A 14,515-nucleotide genomic window follows, 5' to 3' on the forward strand; every position below is an offset into this window, starting at 1 on the left:
TTTGCCACTTGCGCGCGCGTCCCGTCAAGGACTACAAACGCGGTCCGCCTCACGGCCCGTGTGGGAAAAAACGCGCTTCTTATCAGCGACATGTGAGAAAAAATTCTCAATAAGCATTCCAACCACAGTCTGAAACCTTGATGGGTTAATTCTAGCCAGCCAATCAGATTGCATCATGTCATCCCTCGAATTTTTGACATAAATAGAGGCCTCCATGGCGATTCCCCCTCCCCTTCTTTCAAACACTTCTGTTGATTATCCACGTCCGCTTGCAACTTGCGCTCATCATTACGTCGTTTCTTTGGGCTATTTTGCAACCCAAGCACACACATTTCAAAGATTGCGCTCAAGTTCTTCCATTTAAGGGGAACTGACAAGTGCAATACGTGTGCTCACATCTGTGATTTAAATTTCTCGAGCTTTTTGCCTTGAGTTTTTCAATGTACTCCCACTCTGCTGAGAAGGTTTCAAACGACTACATCTCCGACCAGGTATGCCTAGGATGCGCCAGCACACCCACAGTCCTCAGGTACAATACTTACTTTCACTTATGCTGCTAGGTTTACAAGAGCTCTGGAAGCCAGTGAACCCGTCCGCTACCAGCACATATATTTTCAATTACTATTTCTTCAATCGCCACGCAACGTCTCGCGTTCTCGCTCTCTTCTACCGCACAGCCTAAACACTACATCGACATGTTTGGATTTGCAAAAAATCTTGTCCGCCCTGCTGCGGTCGCCGCCCGGAATCCCATCAACTGGAACGCGGTGAATACTCGCGCACGATTCTTGGCCACCTTGTCCAATGACAAAGCTGGCATTCTCCAGCGCCCGGTCGGCACTCAACCTGAACCGCCCATGCTCCCCGGTCTACTGCGCCTGCAAACTGGGGAGTCGTTCAAGGCCACATCTTTTGGCGCTCCACTCACTGGCGCTCCAATGTCTGGGGAAATTGTCTTCACCACCGCCTTGGTCGGCTATCCCGAGTCCATGACCGATCCTTCTTACCGTGGCCAAATTCTTGTATTCACTCAGCCTTTGGTCGGAAACTACGGTGTACCGGCGCCAACTCGTGACGAATTTGGTCTTCTGAAACACTTTGAGGCGGACGGGATTCAAGTTCAGGGTATTATCGTGAACGATTACGCGACAAAATACTCTCACTGGAATGCCATTGAGTCTCTTGGTCAATGGTGTGCTCGCTACGGTGTCCCTGCTCTTACTGGAGTGGACACTAGGGCTGTTGTTACCATGTTGCGGGAACGTGGGTCGACTTTGGCTGAGATCCGGGTCGGAGAAGAAATGGTGAATGCCGAGCAGGTGCCTTTGGAGGATCCCAACGTGCGTAACCTTGTGGCTGAGGCCTCCACCAAAGTCAAAACGACTTACAACAAGGGCGGAGACGTCAAGATTGCTTTGATCGATTGTGGTGTGAAGCACAACATCATCCGGTGCTTGGCCAAGCGGGGTGCTCAGGTTGATGTTGTCCCGTGGGATCACGACCTTGTGCGGGACCCTGTAAAGTACGACGGTATCTTTATATCCAACGGCCCTGGTAACCCGGACAAGGCTCAAAAGACTGTTGCAAACTTGCGGGCGTTCATGTCTCAACCGTTCAAGGTGCCCACACCCATCTTCGGTATTTGCATGGGCAACCAGTTGTTGGGTCTAGCCGCCGGATACAAGTCATATAAACTCAAGTACGGTAACCGTGGTCACAACCAGCCTGCTCTTAACTTGGTTACCGGAAAATGCGTGATCACCTCGCAGAACCATGGGTACGCTCTCGATGATAGTGTCGAAGTTCCTGGCTGGATACCATTCTTCCGGAACGCGAACGATGGTAGTAACGAGGGTATTCGCCACGCCGTCTTGCCGTATAGCTCAGTGCAATTCCACCCCGAGGCTATGGGTGGACCTTTGGACACCGATTACCTTTTCAGCGATTTCGTTCAGGAAGTGCGAGAATACAAGGCTAAGCGGGACAACCAGAGCCGAATCGTAATGCCGACCAGCGTACCTTTCCAGAGTGTTGAACAGCAGCCTGCCGCAGTTGCCGCTTAATTTGCAGACGAATTTTTTGGATACCATGGCCATTCGCACACAAGTGTGAATTTCTTAACTGGAATGGGGGTGTTGTTAAATGTGATGGGCCGCTAGCATAGTTTCTTTTGTACAATTGTTCCATGTTTCACTTTGTCTGAAATATATCACAGACAATCAAATTGTGAAATGTTTCCACTTGCTCATGTTCAGTGAATATGTTACATAACCAAAATATGAGGGTATGATTACACTTTCTGTTGGATATCGTTTATACGGTCCACAGCATATTAGAATATATAACGGGATGATTGGTGCTTCAAACTAACAGCAAGCGCAATACGTCCCTAGTCGATACTCAGCTCACTGCCAACCTTTCCTTTTCCCTTCCCATTTCCTTGTTCCAGCGGCGCCCTGCTGGAACTCCTTTCAACCACCTCACCAAAGGACGCTTCCGAAGAAAAGGAACAAGAAGAAGACACTGTCGCTTCCGACGATGCTGGTTTCGCAAGGATTGGAGAACTTTCACTTCTCCCATACCCAGCGGCATCCACCTCTCGCCGACGATACATCTCCATATGATGCATTTGGGGGGGAGCTCTGTCCGAACATAACTCTACTCCAAGCCCTTCCCCCGGTTTCCACAGCTCCCAATCTCGTCCCTGCTTGTCTCTTGTTATCGTATCCGCCGCGTTTAGCGTTCGAGAGAATGTAAAGGGGGAGCTGGATAAAGCGAGGGCGGTAGGTGGTATTACAGATAGACGAGACCCAACTGTCGTATCTGTTTCCATTAGTGTTTTCAAGCCAGGTGGGATTGAGTTGCGGCGGAGGCGGGAGGTGTAGATTCTTTGAGTCATTGTGGCGGGTGTCTCTCCGTCAACGGCAGTCAACGCAGGGGATACAGTGTTTTGTCTGCCTGTCGCCACTAATGACGACGACGAAGATGGTGGGATGCTGGTTTCGTTTTCCGGACTGCACGGTCGATTTGTTGATACTGGGCCGTCTGTTCGTGCACTGGTTTCGACTAAATTTTCAAAGTCCCGGACCTCCTTTGTGACCGAATCGACAAAAGTCTGAGGAAATTTAATCAGCACTTTTAGTAACTACTAGAGGACAATGGTCAAGGCTTACCTCGAATTCGTGCATGTCGCTCCGCAGATTTGTCAAAGACGTCAGAGCGGTGTGTCGATTAGCCAAAGATGATCTCTCATCCATTTTCAGACGCTCAGGATCTTTATAAGGTTGGCGCTGACGAACGCTTGATGCTTCGGCGTCGACGGTCCGTCCGAAAGGTGCACTACGATGTCTACCATCCTCTGTTCTCCACGATGATGTGGTATCTTCACCATATCTCGGTGGTGGGGAACCAGCAGGTCTCACCCGCCATCGAAGTGCGTCCAACTGTTGTTCTATACTTTGTCGATAGCGACAACTCTGAGGCGTGTGTGGCTGGGAGGGCAGGTCTACATTCCACTTGCCATTGCTTATCGCTGGAGAGGTATCGCGTGACATGCTACTTGGACGCCAGCGAGATGTGCTGACATTCGTATCCAGTTCGCAACAGTCCGCCGTGTGTTGGTGACTACCGCTGTTATCATGGTGATCTGCTTCAGCCGCTCTAGCCGTGCGACTTGTATCATTTCTAAAGAAGCTGTGTTCGCTTTGGGCCATCACCTCTGCATATGCCCTACTCCATGCTTCATATCGTGTCGGCCAACGGCTTTGGCCGTTTTCATTAAGCAAGCTTCTCGAGAAAGTGGTGGGAGTATCCCCGGGAGAAGATAGAGGAGGGGATAAGTTTCGCGAGGAGCGAAGGTCGCTTGGAGATGGCGGGGTAATTGCCCTATTCGGTATAGGATGCGAATTGTAATCCATAGGAGAGATGGACCTGCCCGTTGTGAAGGATAGCATGTCCTCGGGACTATCACCGCGAGAGAAAAGTCTCGATCGAACTGGTGGCGACGGGGCATCCTCCATATCTGTATCAAACCTGGATGCATATGATTCTCGTGACTCCGTCCTGGAGCGGCTCCACGATGAGTTGATGCTGGTTCGGGGTAGTGACATTGATGGAGAAGTGGAGTTCTGCTGTCCTTGTAGTTCTAGGTTTGGACTAGCAGACTCTTTTTTCTCATCCACCGCACGAACGTTCGTCTCATTCGTTGTCAGGTCCGACAGAGTGGGCCGGACATCATCTCCAATATGTACGGCAATGTAGCTGATGAAAAATGTTAGCGTGGCGGAAGAACACGAAAAGGCCAAGAAGGTGCCACTCACTGAGACAAGTCCCGACATTTTTGCGCGTAAGTAGGCGCTCGTACATGATACCGGAATTCCAACACATCGTCATTAGGATCCCAGTATCCGTCCCTCTCGAGCAAGTCGAGTCGACAAAAGTGGTTATAACCCCAACATTCGCCAGGTGTGAAGTCGGATGAAAACTCCCTGTTTAAGCTCAGCGTATTGGATCCATGCTTGACCAATTCCACGCGGTATTGGTATTTTGATCGTGCAGGATATCCGCTCACCAATTCCACAAATACAGACAGGAAGAGGCCTTGCGATTTGCCATTGCCTTCATGGAGAAGTTTAGGATTCTATCAAGGCTGTTTGCTCTGCTTGCCAAGACGTACCTGAGGGATATACCTTCAATCGCCACATCAAACCAGAAACAAGAATGGGTTCTGAGTACACCGCATCTTCTGATTGCTGCCTTTCCCGAAACTTGTCGATGCGAAAGACCCCCATGTCATAATTTGGTACAAGATCGCTTTCAAATTCGCATGACACTTCGGGGAGAGTATATTCCTGTGGGTTTTCTGGATGTTGCTGTGGATGGATGTACGAAATCAGGCGAATTGCGTCGAAGGGGCGATTGAAATTAAGAGCATGTGCCGATCCGCCTTACCGTCTTCATCATGTAGATGATATCATCACTGCTTTTTATCAAATCAGAGTAAGAAGATTCGAGAAGGTGACTATGAACCGTTTCGAGTGTGGTTCCCAGCAAGTCCGTCTCTGTCGTAAGTCTCTCCTTATGTGCTGCATGATAGATTGGCTTCGTTCAGAATATACCCAAGATCTGATAAATCATGGCAAACTATAGCTACCAGTCAAAAGTGCCATCCTTGAATCAATCTGCTCATCCAAGCGGCGTTGCGCATTTCGAAGCAAATCTCGGTGTTGATTATCAAGCTAAGTTCAAACCGAATTCAGGATTCACAACAGATAAGTCCATGAAGCGTCCGTTGGAAGACTCACCTTTCGTTGTGCAGTTTTCAAGGCACTGATTCGTCCATCGACCTTCCTTATCAAGTTCCGATAATCATCGATTTTCTCGTACAAGGTAATAGTCTTTGCAGTGACGGATGCTCGATGAGTCTTGTAGACGACGTGCAAGTGCTCAAACTTGTGTTCCTTATGCTGGGGAGCAACGCCCAACGTGAGACTCACGAAGGAAACATGCTATATCACAAAGGTCGCTGTCGTACCTTTGCTTCAATGACAGCACAGTCGGGACAGATGGCTTCCCGACAATCATGACAATAGTAGTACAATTGGGCCGAATGTAGAAGACACAAGTCATCTTTGTGTTTGGCGCGATCGGATGCAGCCTTGCGAAGGTGCTGGAAAGGTTCCTCCGATTAATGAATTTCCTTTATCTGTCAGATTCCTTAATATGTCAGATCCTGCCTGCTCTTACATTCACAATGTCATCTATAAATCGGCACTGAACGAGCTGGGATCCTATCATTGGAGCCCGGCAATGTGGACACTGGCTCTTTTCTTCTGTGAGCCATTTCTATCCGATATTGGGCGACAAAGTGGGTAACAATGAGACTTTGAAGGTCTACGGTCATGCAAGATAGTATGAGATCTGACTCTACGCAGCATACAACACCGACCTTTACACAGGCTTCGCACCCAACTTTGGAGCAGCTTGGGCACATGACTGGTTTGCACAATGTGTCGAAGCAGATAAAGCACTTGAACCTTTAGTTACCAAAAAGAGAAAACAAAGTCGACGTGACCATCCCAATCAAATTTCAATAAGTTTGGACTGTTTAGGTTCCTTTGGCGGGGTACCAAGGGATTTTAGCTGCATGTTACTTTTGACCTGAACTTACATGTCATCCAACAATGGGGAGAGTGAAGCAGGCATAGGAGCTGCAGGAGGTGACACGGAATCGTCATCTTCTATTGAAAGTCTGAACCCACTGGCTGCCCGTCCTCGTCTTGCGGGAAAGTCTCGACTCTCCGGAGTTTCATGCACTTGTTGGGGTATCATTTTGAACAGATGTTGTTCCAATATCTGACAGAGACTCAAAGCAAGTGTGTGCACCTGTTCTGCACCACACGCTCATTCAACGTAGCTAGACGGATCGGACGGCTGCACGCATTAGGAAGCCATAAGAATTGGCATAGAAATGTCTGCTGTGTGGGAAAGCAACTTGCAGTTCGTCTGGGACGAAGCGCGTACTGTTGAACTAAATCACGTGATATCACACATCATGTGGGTTCGACCCTCGCTGCAGTCGTGTTTCAAGTTTTGTGATGGTGTTTTTGTTTGTCTGCCAAACACTTCACCTCTTGGGATCGGAGGAGAGTGTTGCGTATGGAATGTATTGAGCATTTCCTGATGATAGCCTTAATACTAATTTCGTACTCTTCAAACCTTGTTGCTTACAACCTGGTGGGGGGAAGATGAGACGGTTTGTGTTTGAGACTTTAAGACGCGTTTGATTAGTCCTGGGTCGGAGTTTTTGTGTGGCGGGGGGGAGATGAAAAAGAAGAGCCGAAAAAAAGGTCCCGAGTTGGCCTTTGACATTGGCCATATCATAGCGACTCTGGTTCTTTTACTACGACGCACACTGCTCCAGGTCCCCTGTACGCTTTAACGATTTTCTGTTAGGAACACATAAGAGAGGAACGTGGATACTGACCTGGACACCACTGTGATGGTTGTTGGGTCCTTAAAGGGTGTTCTACCTTCTCGTACCTTTTGAAGCTGTTGCGATAGTGTTGGCTGTTTCACTGTCGAGCGAAGGAAAAGTAATGTGCAATCGAGAAACTGTTGCCTGCGGTATAGTCTTTTTCTTGATGGCTTCGACGATCACCAAAGCAGCAGCCGCACCAGTAACAGAACTGAAAAGGAACGAGGGGAAGAATTTCCTACCCGGAGACAAGAGGGATAAGTCAGACAGGACAAGGGCGGAAAGGGAAAAAGCAGCAAAGGACAGAGCAGCCAGAGAGAGGGGCAAGGACAGAGACAAGAATAATGATAACGACGGAGGGCGTGGTGGTAATAACAAAAAAGATGACAACGACCGCCAAGGTGACGGCTCTCCTGGTGCACGCAGTCCTATCAGGATCGTCCTCGTCACCCCGACATTCCCGACGTCTCCTACACCGACCATTCCTGAACCTAATGCGGAGCCTGATACGGAGTCCGATATTGAAGGCTCGCCAACGCCAACTGCCCCCCCAACTACGTCCACGGACGTACCAGACTCACAAGCAACCACAGAAGCTTCTCCCGGCCTGACGCCTGTAAGCAAGCAGTTAGATCCGTTGCGACCAGTAACGCGACCCTCCACGGCCGCCTTAGCAGGAACTATGGCAGCTGCCATTGCGGTAACATTTATTCTACTGGCTCTGGCATGGTGGTATGCGAGATGGAAACGTAAACAAATGGTCAACCCCGACAAACTGGTTGCTAAGAACTCTGTGAAACGCCAAAAGACCATCGAGAGTAGATCTGACGCTGAGCAGGTTGAACACACAAAGTCGTCAACGACAGAGGCTACAATAACGGTGCCAGAGCCAGGGGTATCGAAAGAAGAATCATATTCGTATCCCGGTCAACATGATTCTGCGTACGATTTGCCAGTTGCAGAGTTTTTGTTGCCACCAATGAATCGCATTAGCGGGGCAACGACGGCAACGATGGCAACAACGACAACAACAACAACAACAACAACAACAACCAATGGCAGGGAAGCATCCATGCTGTCAGCCATAAGCTCCTCCCCACCGAAGGATAACCTGTGGCCCCCCGACTCCCCGCGAGATTCGTACGTCACCGCATCCGCATCTTTGTCCCGTCCACAACCCGCCGCAACACATAACTCTATGGCCGCCAGGAAGAGTGAGCCACTAGCCCTTGATACGTCATCCATGCGACCGTCTTCCATAGCCACACCGACCACGCCTAAAACACCCCTTCTTAAGCGTTTCCTACAGAGCTTAGCAACGAGGGCAACAGGGGACAAGGATCGGAATACTATTCTATCCCCTGATTCATCCCGTGCTAGTGTGAGCACAGATTGGGATTCCAGTAGAATGAGTGCAATGACTGACGGTAGTTTGAGTAGATATCTGGAGGACGACTAGTTGCTAGTCGAGTATATACTTTGTACATATATTTTGCAGACAATTGTATACAATGAAGAGTTCTTGTAGAAATCTTATGCAAGGCGAAATCCTTATCGATGCTAAATCATGAACAAGAGAATGGGGATGATATAGTATAAGGAGGATTTAGACCATTACATGACTGTGCCACCCCTACATGACTGTGCCACACTGGAAGGTTACACAAGAGTGAGAATGGGTCACGTGGGGCGGGCCAGTAGAAAATCACGTGTTGATTGATAGCGTAATGGGTTACACAAGAGCGGAGTTTGAAAATCACTCTTTGGGACTTTGAAATGTTAAAGCCAGAGTGAATAGTCTACTTCATTATACCAACGTCTCTTCATTTTACCCAAATAGCCGCCCACCCACTGATATGTACCCCTGTTCTCTGATACGTCAGACCTAAACTCTCTAACTGTAATCCATGAATCTAGCTGGGCAAGTGTCGGTTTATCCCCATCCGGGCGCCGTCTGTAGTAAACTTTCCACCCTCTGACATTATACCCAGAAACCCCACCACCAAGATAAAACGTATACACATCTAGCACAGTGTCGATTGCTGGTACACCCTCCATAACCAGGGGGTCATTTGGAAACTGAAGTTTTGATAAGACTTTATCTTTTGCATCCTCGAACCGTGCCCGCCTAACAATCATCGTCTGAAGCTCGGCCGGTAGTTTGTCCCAGTGTGACTTGGCCGTCATAGTAATTGTCCGAGATAGTAAGAAGCTTTCTTGAAATCGGCCGTCTTGGTGTTGTCAGGTTTCTTGCCCGCTCTCGTCAGGTACTTGTAGACGTTTCCAATACAGAATCCCTCGAATTGCTCAGTCGACAGTTTGGCTTTCAGGATGTCGATCGTCTCGAGTCCGCCCTCTTTATAGTAGTCGGTTTTACCGTTAATAAAGAGTGTTGTACCGTTAAAACTTGCCGGTTGTTGAGATTCCACTTTGTTGCTGCTTGGTATAGAACGCTCTCCGATAGTTTCGTTGATATAGACAGTCTGAAGTTTCGCCACTCCACTGCCGGGGGGATACACGTTGACCATCCTCTCTTTTGAAGAATCGTTGGTCTTCACAGCCACATAAGAGTTACCCGTTGTGTTCAAATACATCATACCAGTCCCGTTCATAGGAGCCACGTTGTCCATCTTCTTATAGTATGATTCCCCAACTGGCTCAAACGTGTAGAGCATGTAAGGGTAAAGTTTTCCACCGCCCCTTTTATAATGCCGTTCTCCCGAAAGGAGGGAAAGAAAAAGAAGCGACCTGTGACTGCCACACCTCATTGTCTTCCAAGGAAAAGAAAAGCTGTAAAGCTATAAAGGAAGCACTACGGCTCAACAACCCTGCACAGTTTTACACAAGATGCACCAAAGTATATTCGATGGGCCAGGACAACGAGAAGAGCAGTATTTGGATCTCATACGTGGCATTCTAGCATATGGGGAAAAACGCGCCGATAGGACAGGAACAGGCACACTAACCCTGTTTGCACCACCTCAACTACGCTTTTCGCTGGATGGCAATAGCTTCCCTTTACTCACGACGAAGCGCGTACCGTTGCGTATGATTTTTGAGGAACTCATGTTTTTTATTCGAGGGCAGACAGATGCGACCATCCTGAGCAAAAAAGGGTGCAAGATCTGGGACGGAAATTCGTCTAAAAAAGCGTTGAAACACCTTGGGTTTGGTGACAGACGGGCTGGGGATTTAGGTCCTGTGTACGGGTTTCAGTGGCGACATTTCGGGGCCGAATACACGAACGCGAAGGAGGATTATACTGGAAAAGGCGTGGATCAGTTGAAAGAAGTCATAAGACTTATCAAGGAAAATCCTACAGATCGAAGGATCGTCATGAGTGCGTGGAATCCAGCAGATCTATCAAAGATGGTGCTTCCACCGTGCCACATGTTTTGTCAGTTCTATGTGTCTACACCCCCACCAGGGGAACCAGCGACTCTTTCGTGCCAAGTGTACCAGCGGTCATGCGACATGGGGCTTGGTGTACCTTTCAACATTGCAAGTTACGCTCTTCTCACCATCCTGATTGCGCATGTTACCCAGTTGGAACCAGGCGTGTTGATTCACTGCATGGGGGACGCGCATGTGTACAATGATCATGTGGAGGCGCTCAAAGCGCAATTGGCGAGGAAGCCTAGACCGTTTCCGAAACTCTACATTTGGGGAAACGGGAGTACATCAACGACGGTAGATGAGATGGTTAAGGAACTGGAGGCGTTTGAGTGGGAACGGTTGAATTTGGTGGGGTACGAACCGCACCCTAAGATTACAATGAACATGTCTGTGTAGAAGTACAGAAAAGGTTTAAATAATCATAGGCCCTTGCCACCCTATAGGAAAGAGACGCCCCGTAGTCACATCCAATGTTCCTTTCATGTCTTTAGGTTTAAAGGCAAAATTCTTGAGAAAGTACTTTGTGAACACCCCTGAGCCCGGTTTGTACACAAACGTGAACTGTGGCACACCAACGACAGAAGCCTCGGACGCTGGATCTTGAAGATGTTCCAGCACAAGATCGACCATGATATCGAAATTGACAAGGGCAGATGTGGCGCGTTTGATGGAAAGCCCCTTACATTTGACGACCGTCTCGCCGTCGGCCGCACGCAATCCGTATGTTTTAGGCCCCATACAGACAGCAGTCCGGATCCCCCCATGTTGGGTGTCTAGATCTTCACGGGCCCATTCGCCCCACAGATCGCCTTCAGGGATATTGTAGTCTGCATCTGGGTCGTAGATGTAAACGATCGAGTCAGTATCATGCATCAACACACGATCACCGAGCTTGTGAAGGTGTTCATGTAACATCAATCTACCGTAAGCAGGGACAAAGCAAGCAGCAGGCAAGTAGCCTTTATGGAGATTGACGCGGACAGTGCCAGTGTTACGAGTCGTCTTGATCACGCTCCGTGAGCCAATACGGGTGTACCCTTTGAAATGGTAATTGTTGGTGGAAATATTGTTGAAAAGAGCCCGTTCGGCGTCGTCGACAGGTCCATCGGCCAACACATGCACCATAGGTAAGTTGGGGTTCTCAGCATGTTTGCCCCATGCAGAATTCAACATGATTTTGAATGTCTTTTTGTACGCCGGCTGGTTCTTCCACCTATCAAAACTCTCCTGCACCATCTCGCCCATCCCGAACGACCGTTCGTAGGATGCAACCAGACGGGCTTGCTCTGCGAGGGAAGGAGTGTTCTTTGAGCTCGCCATTTTTTCAACGAACAAATCTTTTAGTAGGGGACCCCACAGACTCGGTCGTTTGGTGTACTGGTCGTAGCGGTACAGCTCTACCAATTCACAACCTACTTCGATGGCGCGTTTGAATTCCACCGATGTGAAGATACCCTCGACCATGCCGCAGGGGAATGTACATTTGACCGTGTCTGGGTTGAAAATAGGTAGAACCGGGTGGTACATGTTAGGAACCTTGACTTTAGCAGCGACAAACCCGAAAAACGTTTCATCAGCCATCAACACATCGATGGAAGGTGATGCATTCGGAGCATAGTCCAAGGCAAGTTTACGATCTACACGGCGTCGTTTAACGTTGATTGAACAGTCTTCACACGGTATGGTTTCAGGATGTTCGTAGCACGGAAAATACCGATCGTCATATACGTGGATGGTAGGGTACCCCACAGGGTAGTCATTCGCCACCTGGACGTATGGATACATGGACACAATATCCACATATCGAATCCTCACACCACGATTCCAGTCTTCGTCGCTGATGTGGTGGTACACTTTCCTTGCGTCTGTTCGACCCCCTCGCAGAGCCTTACGAGCGAACCAGTACTCGGAATAGGTCAACACAGCCCAGAACTCAGTTTGTGCCAAACGTTGAATCTCGCGCATGAACAACCCTTGGTCTGTTTTCGGGTCAGGTAGTGTAATGTCAGCGCAGAGTTTGCGTACGGACACCTCGTGGATGTACCCTGGAGCCGTCGGGTTGAACCAAGGGCTCATCCCGAATTTCCCACTCAGGATAGTGTGATACTGTTCAACGACACGCGCCAAGATCTCAACATCATTGACACAGTACGCAACAAGTTCCTCCATAAAGTTCCAAGGTTTACCGAGTTGGGCGTCGTACCATGTGTTGAAAGCATCCAAATCGGCTTGTTTCAATACAGTGTAGGGTAAATCAAAATATTTTTTATCTGGAATCCCTTCGGTATGATTGTAGTTCTCGATGGAATTGAATAAATGGGGAAAATATCCTTTCCGCATACCACAATCGGCCCCGAGGAAATCGATAGCAAGACTTTTGAGAGATCCTTGTAAATGAAGCATCGAATCGATGAAGGTGCACCACCCTAACGTGAAATGAACGATCTTGTTTCCACGCATGATGGGTTTGATGGGCGAATCGTGGCCGAATTCTTTACACGCTTCTTCATAGAGAAATCGTGAATCGTACCCACTGGCATTGTGAGCAATGATGATATGGCGCGCTGAATTGTCACTAAACATGCGCCGCAAAAACCGTTTGAGGCAATCGTCGCCAAAGTATGTTTCGACCTCCCCCTCGAAAACGTTTTTGAAGACGACCAAGTTCGGAACATGTTGATGAATCTTTTCCCACCGTGTCACAACTGTTCCATCGTCATGACGAGCAAAATGATCGGGATGGTCTACGTCAGATTCCATCACCAACGTGTATTTGTCCTCAACGATCTGCATCCGGCTTTCAATGTCGTAGGCCCATAATTTGTAAGTTTTAGGGGAATCGTCTTCATCGACAGCTTCACTGGAAACGAAATCTTCCACTGTTTGGTCTTGGTCGATTTCTTCAGACGATCCTTCAAACACCATGGACGATGGGCGTTCAGGGTCTTTCAACAAGATACACCGATGAAGAGATGTCTTGGCGTATGGGACACGGCACACTTTACAACGTTTATTAGGACAATCGTGTTCGCCGTACTCTCCACATTCTCTACACTTTTTCATCGTCTTGGGGCGTTTAGTTGGGCGCATATCGGCAGTGACTGTATTGATAGGGCGCGGCGCCACACAGGCGGAGTGGGGGGTAGTTTGCAGGAACAACTCGACACAGGCGTGACAAAACGTGTAATTTCGTTGATTTCGACTTTTTAGTAATAACTCTTGTGGAGAACGGACGGCAGCGAAATGGGTTTGGTTCACGTCCATAGCGAGGTAGAGGCATTTGGAAATGTCGTCGTGGTCGAAAACGAAATCTTTACCGGCATACGTATGCTGACGAAACACCTTTTGGTGGTGGCTGTTCATCAGGATAGTGAGGCGGTACGTTGTAAAACGTTCGAGTTCGACGATGCGGCCGACTTGCTCAAGAGTGACTTCATCATCAAAACCGAGTTCGCGCTGTAAAGTGTACGCCCCACGATTGAAACTGAGCATGTTTGCTTTACTGCGGTAGTGTTTACGATCCCATTCCAACAACATGTGTAGAGCGTACGCAGCACAGTTTATAGGTGTGCCGTCTTCCAATGTATGTTGGAGCCACGTACGACCGACGCCCCTGTCAGTATCCATCTTAAAAGGAGGTTTGATACATTTCCCCCCACTCCCGTGGATCATTGCGTTGGGGTCCAAGATGTAAGTCCATTGAATGTCGGATATACCCACGTCCGCTTGGTAAACGTTTTCCAAGATGTTCAAAAAGTTGTTAAAGTAAGCCACGTCAAGAGCACCCACACGGATGGGGTCTTGATTGACGGTGAGCGAGCCATCCAATGTAGACCCTTGCATGTATCCCATAGCTGTAGCATTGATGTGGTCCACCGTCAAGTCGGAACGCCAGGTGGTGACAGCCCGAACGATCTCGTGGCGCATGATAGATGCCAAGGTACGTAACAAGGTGTTGTCATCGAACTGGGATTTCTCGAGCGGGGTGATAATGTACTCAAAGGAGACGCTTAAAGGACGGCCCGTGACTGTGTGGCGATCTACATCCAAGACGTATTCTGGGCGCCGTTCAGGTAGAGAAGGGGTAGAAGCTGAACGAGGGGTAGAACGGTTAGAGTCGCGAAAGAAAGACATTGTGGGAGG

At 48.7% G+C, this 14,515-nt stretch overlaps 6 protein-coding genes across 6 annotated transcripts; 3 read left to right on the plus strand and 3 right to left on the minus strand.

Moving 5' to 3' along the window:
- Window positions 1-240: 240 nt before the first annotated feature.
- Window positions 241-2,356, plus strand: SPPG_00913 (carbamoyl-phosphate synthase, small subunit). Its single transcript, XM_016749241.1, has 2 exons — window positions 241-491; window positions 561-2,356. Exon 2 carries the CDS (start codon window positions 696-698, stop codon window positions 2,061-2,063), a length of 1,368 nt encoding a protein of 455 aa, XP_016611467.1. The 5' UTR covers window positions 241-491; window positions 561-695; the 3' UTR covers window positions 2,064-2,356.
- On the minus strand, window positions 2,234-8,529 carry SPPG_00914 (uncharacterized protein). Its single transcript, XM_016749242.1, has 12 exons — window positions 7,549-8,529; window positions 6,718-7,214; window positions 5,948-6,631; window positions 5,746-5,844; window positions 5,534-5,668; window positions 5,304-5,465; window positions 5,153-5,237; window positions 4,951-5,084; window positions 4,676-4,871; window positions 4,320-4,617; window positions 3,174-4,260; window positions 2,234-3,115 (listed from the first exon to the last, which is right to left on the minus strand). The coding sequence occupies exons 3-12, from the start codon at window positions 5,990-5,992 to the stop codon at window positions 2,390-2,392; spliced, it is 2,967 nt and encodes a 988-aa protein (XP_016611468.1). The 5' UTR covers window positions 5,993-6,631; window positions 6,718-7,214; window positions 7,549-8,529; the 3' UTR covers window positions 2,234-2,389.
- SPPG_00915 (uncharacterized protein) lies at window positions 7,010-8,529 on the plus strand. Its single transcript, XM_016749243.1, has one exon. The coding sequence runs from the start codon at window positions 7,098-7,100 to the stop codon at window positions 8,433-8,435; it is 1,338 nt and encodes a 445-aa protein (XP_016611469.1). The 5' UTR covers window positions 7,010-7,097; the 3' UTR covers window positions 8,436-8,529.
- Window positions 8,530-8,683: 154 nt separating this feature from the next.
- Window positions 8,684-9,680, minus strand: SPPG_00916 (uncharacterized protein). Its single transcript, XM_016749244.1, has one exon. The coding sequence runs from the start codon at window positions 9,649-9,651 to the stop codon at window positions 9,160-9,162; it is 492 nt and encodes a 163-aa protein (XP_016611470.1). The 5' UTR covers window positions 9,652-9,680; the 3' UTR covers window positions 8,684-9,159.
- An 80-nt stretch (window positions 9,681-9,760) lies between these two features.
- On the plus strand, window positions 9,761-10,823 carry SPPG_00917 (thymidylate synthase). The gene has a single exon (XM_016749245.1). The coding sequence runs from the start codon at window positions 9,824-9,826 to the stop codon at window positions 10,766-10,768; it is 945 nt and encodes a 314-aa protein (XP_016611471.1). The 5' UTR covers window positions 9,761-9,823; the 3' UTR covers window positions 10,769-10,823.
- On the minus strand, window positions 10,705-14,506 carry SPPG_00918 (uncharacterized protein; the record flags this gene model as incomplete). Its single annotated transcript, XM_016749246.1, has 1 exon — window positions 10,705-14,506. The coding sequence occupies one exon, from the start codon at window positions 14,504-14,506 to the stop codon at window positions 10,784-10,786; it is 3,723 nt and encodes a 1,240-aa protein (XP_016611472.1). The 3' UTR covers window positions 10,705-10,783.
- Window positions 14,507-14,515: the final 9 nt, after the last annotated feature.

Source organism: Spizellomyces punctatus, assembly GCF_000182565.1.
Source record: "Spizellomyces punctatus DAOM BR117 chromosome Unknown supercont1.2, whole genome shotgun sequence".
NCBI classification, from domain to species: Eukaryota; Fungi; Chytridiomycota; class Chytridiomycetes; order Spizellomycetales; family Spizellomycetaceae; genus Spizellomyces; species Spizellomyces punctatus.